The sequence below is a fragment of the Balaenoptera borealis genome (assembly GCF_965194805.1).
Source record: "Balaenoptera borealis genome assembly, chromosome: 16".
NCBI lineage: Eukaryota > Metazoa > Chordata > Mammalia > Artiodactyla > Balaenopteridae > Balaenoptera > Balaenoptera borealis.
In genome coordinates this window covers 46,238,031-46,246,782 of record NC_138872.1, presented here as the reverse complement: position 1 = coordinate 46,246,782, position 8,752 = coordinate 46,238,031, and the positions used below count along the sequence as shown (strand labels likewise).

The window sequence follows — 8,752 nt, the reverse complement described above, 5'->3', positions numbered from 1 at the left end:
GGTATTTTCGGAAATCCGCGAGATAGAGAAGACAGGCGCCCCTACCCCCAAGTCCGCGGGGCCCTCTGAGACGCTCCCCGGCGCGGGCAAGTATGCGCCGGCGTCCTCCAGGGAGCTCTCCCTGAGGCAAGGGTGGGATGGGATCAGATCTCTAGCAGGGAAGGACCGTCCGCCCTCCCCGGGGCGAACGAGGGCGGTGTGCTCACTTCCCGCTCCCCTTACCGCAGCCCAGGAGGCCGGGACGCACTACTCCACCCCCAGACCACTACTTTCTAGCGAGCAATTCGCCCAGCTTCACGCCAGAGAGCTGGCCTGGGGGACCGCGCACAGCCAGATGCTAGGAGGGGACGAGGCGCGGCACCCAGTCCAGGGACAGAGGCGGGAAACTCGGAAAGAGTGGGGATGGAAGAAAGGCTCGGTTAGCAGGGATCGCCTCTGACTCCCGCTCCCTGGCTCTCCCCGGCCGAGGAACCCAGGGAGGCCGAAGCACCTCCACCCACCCCGTAGTCTCCCGCGCCCGGGTCCCCGCGTCCCTCCTTGTAGCCAAAGCTCGGAGCGCCCCGAAACGCGCCCCCGGCCCCCGCGCCCAGGTCTAGGCCGCCTCCCGGCCGCGGATTTGCAAAGGGGTGGGGAGAGAAGCCGACCAGTCTCAACCTCAGCGCCCCCCTCCCCTTCTTAGCACGAGGTAAATCAAATGCAACAAAATGAAAGTCATCGAGTGTAGTGGCTTCAACAGCTCCTCAGGCTGAAGGAGCCACTCGTAGATTTGGGCGAGCGAGGGGGGCTTGCTCTTCTCGCCTTTGCGTTTTCCAAAGTCACTCTTCCTCCCGCGCCAGGGCGCTGCCGCCCGGATGCAGACCGCGCGTGAGGCCGGGAGACAGGCTGGGAGAGGCCGAGCGACCCCGGGCGGCGGGTCAGCCGCTCGCAGGCCCGAGGCCCAGCGCTCCCGCGCGGGCCCGGGGTCCAAGGCGCGGGGCCTGGCCCGCCCGCCCGGGAGAGGCCTGTTCCGGAAGCCTCCCCAGCGCCCCGGGTGCTCCGGCCCCCAAGGAATGCGCGGGGGAGAGCGCGGCCAGCGGCCTGGCCCGGCTCCTTGCCCGAGACCTCCTGCCCGGCGCAGGGCGACAAAGTAAGACAAACGGGAGGGCCGGGCTTGGTTTTTTTAAACACAGGATTTTTATTAAAATTCTTATTTAAAAAAATTGAAAGCTTTCAGCGCCCGGCGCTCTTGGGGAACCGCACGGAACCGCTGAGCTCCAAGTTCCGGGGTTCAGGACCCGGAGGATGGGGCAGGGGGCTTCTCGCTCGCCTACACATTTTTCCTTTTTAATATTTGAGAAATGTTTGCACTGAACAAAATAAAAAAAGAAAAGAAGAAAGCAGGGGTAACCAAATATAAGCAAACCAAGACAAACCACAAAGAAAGGAGTTGGGCCCTGAGGGGTACAGGCCCTTCCTGAAGGTCATTTTGGCAACAATCACCACCGATATTTACAACGAAAAGCGAAATCTGCCACCAGTTGTCAGAACGTTTACATGGCCATAAATATTTAGCATTTTCTTATTTTAAAAAAAATGGAGAAAAAAAATCCTCTATATTTTTAAAGTGTTCTCCACTTGCTTCAGAAGAAGACGGCTGACAATATCGCTACTCACACAAACATATTTTACAAAATTCACAAAAGCGGGGCGGGGGGATCTTTTTCTCCTTCTCAGGTGAGGACGTTAACTCTGGGACCATTCGGTCCCCGGGGAGAGGCAGAGAAGCGAAGCTGCGCAAACATTCTGTAAACACGGCTTATGGTTCAGCCGTCTCCAAAGGTTCAAACGGAGAGAGGGATGAGGCGGAGCTGGGGGGTGGAATCTGCCTCTCCAAGGAGGTGCAGGCAACCTCCTGGCGCCTCCCCAGCAGAGCCGAGAGTCAACTCGACTCCATAATAATAATTATAATATAATAACCACTGTAAGGGCCGAGTCCTCCTCGCCTCCGCCGCTGGGGTGGGGCCTGGGCCTGGGGCCGAGAGTCTCGGAGGGGCGACGCTCACCAAGTCCACTGCTGGGCCTGGACCAGGGGGTGTGCTGTCGGGTACTGGGGGGTGCCGGCCGAGCTGTACTGGGCGTTGTACTGCATGTGTTGCAGAGACTGCGCGCTGTAGGCCGAAAAGGGGATGCCCGCCTGGAAGGTGGCAGCTGCCAGGTCCTGGGCTTTGAGCGCGTGGCACGGTTTGCCGTCCCTGACCAAAACGGGCACGGCCACCCGGCGCGGCGAGGGCAGGGGCGTCACCTCCATACCTTTCTCTGCCCGGGCGCGCTTCATCTTGTAGCGGTGGTTCTGGAACCAGATCTTGACCTGCGTGGGCGTGAGGCGGATGAGGCTGGCCAGGTGTTCGCGCTCTGGCGCCGACAGGTACCGCTGCTGCCGGAAGCGCCGCTCCAGCTCGTAGGTCTGCGCCTTGGAGAAGAGCACCCGCCGCTTCCGCTTCTTGCCGGCGTCCCCTCCGCCGCCGGGAGTCTCCTTGTCATTGTCCGGTGACTCGTCGGCCGAGGGCTCCGGGGACTTAGAACTCGAGTCCTGGGGCGCCGCGCCGGCTGCCAGCCCATGCACTGGGGGAAAGAGAAGCCCATCAGGAGCCTGGAGGCCGCGCTTGGCCGGGCCCGACCCCGCGCGCCCCGGATCCTCCGTGCGCCCTCGGGCCTGTGCGCCCCGCAGCCAGGCCCCGCTGCCTTCGCCCTGACCCCCGCCCTGCTCCACGCCTGACGAAATCGTCGGTGTCCGCCCCGGGGAAAGAGAAGAAGCGGCAGGAGTAGGGGCTCGGTGCTCTCCTTTCTAGGGGTTCGCCCAGTGTGGGTGCGTATTTTGGGGGGGAGTGGCGCGCGGAGGAGATCATCGCGGGTTAAGGGCTCCGGCCCCCTTAAGCAGTTTCCTCTCCGGAGAGACGTGGGCAGATTTTTAAGAGAAAAAACCCACAATCCCGGCATTGATCGGCTCGGCCATTTAAGGCAGGTTTTGGGGGCTTTCGTTTCTGCTTTCCGACTTTCTGGACACCCTCCGCACCGCACAGAGCGTCCTCTATGAAGTGCAGGGGGCAGGGGGAGCTATTTATACCCGGGCCACCCTCTCCCCGTACCCCGAGGCAGGCTGGCTCGCTCCAGTGCTCCAGGCCAGTCCTTCCCGGCTGTCGGAATGGGGGAGGGGGGCTCCGGCCGGAGCCGTCAGTTCTGGTTGACGTCTGTAACCAGCCCTTGGGAGGTATTCCCCTCCCCTCCTTCCTCCTAATTTCTCTCTTTGGAAAAAATATGAGACCAAGTCTCTTTCCCGGACTAGGGGGGTCTGACGAAGAGGGAAGAGGTAGGGCATCCCAAACAAGCGTTAGGCATCTTTCTGGGGGCGTAGGGTGAGGGATCTGGCTCACAAGACTCCATCCCTTTTCTCCCCCACCCCACCCCCGGCGTGCGGGCCCGGGCTGCGGCCACAGTAACAGAGGCGGTCACAGCCGCGGCGGCCAAGTTTCGCTACTTACGGGAGTACTGGAGGCCCTCGGTGCTGGCCAGCCAGCGCGTGTACGGGTTGTCGCTGCTGTCGTAGAAGGGGTTCTTCAGGGGCAGGCTCTGCACCGTGTCCAGGGCGCCCTGCCCCAGCGGCCCGGCCCTTTTGGCGGGCTCCGGCCCCTCGCTCTCCTCCTCCGGCCCTTCGGCCACCGAGCCCTCCTCATCGTTGGTGTCCGGCAGGTCCAAGATGTCCTTGACCGAAAACCCCGTCTTTGTGTTGGTCAGCGACATGGCCGGGACCCCGCAATTTATGCCGCAAAGTTGTAGCTTCACTTGGTCAATTCGTTGCGCTCTCAGTAGGGGCGGGGGAGGGGGTATGGGGAGAGGGGTTGGGGGAGGGGAGGGGGGATGGGCTTTAATTATTGAGATTATTATGTTTAAGAGAAAGAAAGAAACTCTGGGAAAGGGGAGAAAAAGAAAGAAAGAAAGAAAGAAAAAGCCCAAGGCGTTGCCTGTGTCTTCTCTGCAAGCACGCGGAAATGGACGCGGGGAGCCGGGCGGCCTGCGCGCCAGCGCTGCGGGCCGGGCCCGAGTTTGTAACTCCAGGAGGGGTGCCAAGGCGGCGTCAGCTCCGGCTCCGGCGGCCGCTCAGCGCGCGGTGGCGGCTGGTGGCGAGGAAAAAATGGGCCATTGCCCGAGCGATCAGTCCATATAAGGCTGGGCTCCACTCACGAACCTGGGGAGAGGGGGGGAAGAGGGGGAGAAAGAGAGGGAGGGAAAGATAGAGGGAGGGGGAGGGAAAGGGGGGAGGGAAAGAGGGGGGAGGGAGAGAGGGAGGGAGGGAGGGGGAGCAAAAGAAGGGTGGAAAAAAAGGGGGAGGGAGACATTAAAACGCAAAGGTTGGACACGTGTGGGCGGGTCTTGGAAGTCAAGTGGATGAAGACTGTATTTGCAGATGTGAAATTGTGGGTTTTGGGGAGCTCCGCGCTCCCAGCCAACAGCCCTCTAGAGCAAGATGAGAGGTGTAACGTGTCAATTAATTGCAAAGACGGGGCGAGCCTTTTTTACCCAGTATTTACATACAAAGGACCACCGCGTCGCTCGCGAGTCCACACACTTGAAAGGGCAGTTTTAACAAATTGCATCTTTAAAAAAAAGCGGGGGAGGAGGAAAGAAAACAAAACAGAAACCCGGAGGAGGAGAGAAAAAGAGAATCCTCCTTAACAGTCACTGGTTCCTACCTCCCTGCCCCCGCGCGCCTGCCCCCAGCAAGCCGGAAAATTGGCGATTTGTGGCGCCTTTGGAAAAGGGGGAGGGAGCGCAGGCTGAGCCGCGGAAATCTCTCCTTCCCATCGCTGGCCGTTCCCTAAACAAGATCCGGTTCAAATGGCAAGAGCCCAACTTCTGTAAGCCTCCTAGGTCAATATTTTGGTTGAGGCTTAAGGATGAGTACTAGAAATGACAAGGCAAGTAATTGATTCTAGTTAAACGCCGAAAGAGCCCGAAACCCAGGAGAGGAATCGGCTCGGGGCCGGCCGGAGCCACCACCAAGCGACACCACCTCCCCCGCCCCGACACCCTTTATTTGCTAAAGACATTTATTTCCTTCTCCCCGCCTCCCCCTCCCCTCCCCCTCCCCCCAGCTCTGTGCTGCTGAGCAGGACCGCGCAGTTCACTTTCTGCTTTGCGGGCGCCCGGGGAGGGGCGGTGGGGGTGGGGAAGTCTCCCTCGGGCCGCGATCGGCCCGGCCCCACCGCCTCCGGGCCCCGCGGGCCGCGCTCTCCGGGTGGAGGGAAGGGCAGGCGGCCCCGCGCCCTTCCTGCCCCCTATTATGCCTCCCTTTCCAGCCTCCAGCGGAGGCAGAGCGGGGGGGGGGGGCAGGGGTAGAGGGGAGGGGGGAGGGGCGGGGGCGCTGTCTCCAGCCGGGGTGAGGACCCCGAAAACCGCGGGGAAGGGGGTCGCAGGGCGGGAGGTGCTGCTGAGTTCTCTCCGGAGTTTTCTTCTCCCCAGGGAGTCCTTTCCGACGCACCAGGGGCGAGTTCTGAGGACACGCTCCAGGCTCCCAGCTTGCGTGAGGTTTGTGTGCGGGTCCCAGCCCCGGGCCGGCCTGGGAACTGCACTTTCCCAGGACGGCACCTCCTCCTCGGCGCCGGCGAGGAAAAATCCAGGCCACACTTCCCGCCCCTCCTTCCAGTTTTTTTTGTTTTTTGTTTTTTTTTTTTTGCGCGAGGGAGGTTTGCTACCTGATGCTCATCCGCCCCAGAGGAGCGTCAGGACGGTGCTTGGCCGGGGGGCGGGAAGGGACGGAGAAGGCCGCGGCGGGGGTCGGGGTCTGCCCACCCCCAAGCCCTCCGCTGGGGCCGCCTCCACGCCGGCGAGCGCAGCGCGGGCGCCCGTACTCCCCGCTCGCAGCTGCGGCCGCAGCGCCCCGGCCGCCCCCGAGTTACCAGCGCCCGGCGAGGGCGCCTCTCCCCGAGCCGCTCGGCGGCTTTCTGCAGCCCTCGCTGCCTCGCCCCCAGTATGTGACGTGGGTGACAATGGCCCAGGTTAGAGGGAGCCCCTCGTCGGCGCGTCCTGGGTGGTCGGACCCGGGCAAACACAAATACAAACCGATTGCTAAGCTGCGGACAATGAGCGAAATGTAGACAAATGTCCCGCTCCCGTTGGAAGCCTTTGTCCCGGCTCGGTTTTTGCATTTATTTCAGTGGAGAAATAATACATGATTGACGCTCTCTTTCAATGTGTCCTAACTGTTTGGAATAAATCTAAGGTTGTTCCTAGTTGTCATGGCATTCAACCCTTTTCAATGGACTATCTCTTCATTCATTTCTGAATCCGTCCACAATATTAAGGAAACCCCTTCATGTCGACGCTCCCCATTCCTCTCTTTCTCCTACTTTTCCTTTTCTCCTTTCTCCCCCTCCTTCCGCCCTTTCCCCCTTCCTTCCCCCCTTCCTCCCCCTTCCTTCCCCCTTCCTCCCCCCTTCCTTCCCTTCCTTCCCCCCTTCCTTCCCCCCCTTCCTTCCCCCCCTTCCTTCCCCCCTTTCCCCCCCACAAGAATGAGAAACTGGTTTGAATCATGTTCCTTGAACCCATTACTTTTCGTGCTTTTTTCCCCTTTCTCTTTCCAGTCTGCCTTTCCCAGCCTCCATCCGCCTTGCCTCTCCCTCCCCCCTCTCACTCGGGAGCTCTCTGCCCCGTCCAGTCGGAGGAGGGAAGTTGGGTTTCCAGGAGTCAAAGAGGCCCAGAGTTTGGAAACGGGGGCTGTCGGGCCTACCCCAGCCATTGTTACTCAAATAACTGGCGAGGAAAATTTCCTCAATCCAAGCTTTGCAGAAAAAAATCATCCTGGTCACTCCTCTTATTCCTCTGTCCCAAGGGAGGGGTGTCTCTCGGGGACCAGGGTAGGCTCTAGGAAGGGCCAGAAATGAGTCTGGTTGGGCCAGGCCAATTCTTGGGTTGGGTGAGGAATGTCCCCTTTGGCGAGAAGTGTCTCTTTTGCGTATCCATCTTTGGGAGGGGTGCCCCCAGACCCCTCCACGGAGCCTGCGCAGTTCCTCGTCTTGGAACCACCTAGTTCCACTTCACTCCCAACTTCTCCCTTCCCCCATAGTGGCCTTTCTCCCAGCATCTCATCAGCAGCGCCACAGTGGGTCATGTCCCCTCCCCGGCCCCTGAGAGCCTGCACGTCGGGCAGAGCACCTGGGAGACAACTGTTTTCCTACAGGGGGATCCAGCCTCCTGGGAACTGATCCTGGAGCGGGAGCGCTGACAACCGCGCCCTGAGAAGGAGGCCCCGGCCCAGTTCACTGAGGCGGGGCCTCCGCCCAGCGCAGGCCCCTCGGCCTCGACGGGCCTGAGTTCTCCCATACCACAGGTCGCAGGGGCCCCTTCCTTGCTGGAGCACTTGCGGGGCCACACTCCCCCGCCCGCACAGGCCGTGTTCTGGGTCTCTGCTCCCTCCTCCACCCTCACCCCTGCTAGTTTATCCTGCCCCTGACCTTGGGGCTGCGGAGCAGGGAGGGAGCCCGAGGGAGCCTCAGCCTGGCCTCCCGCAGCCACGCTCAGCGCCCTGCGGAGCCCGATGCGCTGTGCTCAGTGTCTCCCTCCTGGGACCTCGCGAATCCATTTTGCCCAGCGCTCCGTCGCTGGTGCCGTTCCCGAGTCCGCTTCCAAAGCGCTGACATTTGCAATTGAAAAGGCGCAGGGAGACCACCGGGAGGCCCGTAATTGAAGGGGAGAAACTCGGCTTGTTAGAGGAAGATCATAAAATGCAAGTCCCCCAGGAGTGGCCTGCGGACGCCGGGAGGCCGGCGGGGGACCAGCTGGCGGCTGGGGACAGGTCCGGTGCCCAAAGCACGCTCCAGGGTCTCCCAGACCTCACGCGACCCGAAGAGCGGGGCCAGGCACCAAATGAACATTTACACACAAATTAAACAGGTGATTGCATCCGGAGGGCTCCCCAAGAGGTCTCGCTGGGAGCACCACAGCCTGGTCTTTTCGAGCCAGGGGTCTCCTGCTCGGCGAGATCCCGCACACCCAGCAGGTCGAGAGTGCCCCGCCCCACGCCCCTGGCCCCTCCAGAGTCCTTATTAATGTCCCCGCTATCCCCACCCTATCGGCTCTGAACATATCCGTGTCCTCTGGCACCAGTTCAGCTCTGCTTGGATGTGAACGGCTCCCCAGCTCCGGATTCTTCAGTAGCTTCTTCCCGGGTTACATCTTGCAGCCAGGAGAGGACAATGTCCTGGGTTCCATCGTGTTTGTTTGGGTTTGGGCTCTGGGCTCTGCCGCCGGCGTTGCGGAGGTCCTGAGCGCTCAGCCTTGGGCCTTCTGCTGCGAACTTGGGGAGAAGTTGAGACGGTGCTGAAAGTTTGATGGCAGCTGGTCTGGGCCAGAGGGAGACATGTTTAGCTCTCTTTGGTGTGCGACAACCACCGAGTACCGCTGCCAGGGTCACCCGAGCAGCCAGAGGTCCCCTGCCCCGGATCTTTAGGCTCGGCGCTGGGGCTCCAGCTTCCTTACAAATCTCGAGCTCTACCTCCCTTTTTCCCACGTTTGGGACGAGCTCAGAGGGCGTCGCAGGTCCCGAGGGGAGGTGGGGGAAAGGAGGAAGACAATCTTCCTCCTCGCAGGCTGGAAGAAGCCTTCTTAGGAGGCTTCTCAGGCCGCTCAGCTCCTCCCTGCGGCTCGGGGTTCCGGAGGGACGGAAGCGCAGGCGCTGGAGAGGGCGCGGGGGAGGTGAACCACCGCCGGAGGCCCGGGC

The 8,752-nt window shown here is 61.5% G+C and overlaps 1 protein-coding gene across 1 annotated transcript; it reads right to left on the bottom strand.

The window, feature by feature from the left end:
- Positions 1 to 1,020: 1,020 nt before the first annotated feature.
- NKX2-2 (NK2 homeobox 2) lies at positions 1,021 to 5,071 on the bottom strand. Its single transcript, XM_082361058.1, has 3 exons — positions 4,728 to 5,071; positions 3,519 to 4,222; positions 1,021 to 2,601 (listed from the first exon to the last, which is right to left on the bottom strand). Exons 2-3 carry the CDS (start codon positions 3,775 to 3,777, stop codon positions 2,039 to 2,041), a joined length of 822 nt encoding a protein of 273 aa, XP_082217184.1. The 5' UTR covers positions 3,778 to 4,222; positions 4,728 to 5,071; the 3' UTR covers positions 1,021 to 2,038.
- Positions 5,072 to 8,752: the final 3,681 nt, after the last annotated feature.

What these genes read in the sequence shown, in the direction of transcription:
- NKX2-2 (XM_082361058.1), bottom strand. Translation starts at nt 3,777, where the DNA reads ATGTCGCTGACCAACACAAAGACGGGGTTTTCGGTCAAGGACATCTTG. An exon ending in CGAGGGCCTCCAGTACTCCC is followed by an intron (nt 2,602 to 3,518) that starts GTAAGTAGCGAA and finishes TCTTTCCCCCAG; the next exon opens with TGCATGGGCTGGCAGCCGGC.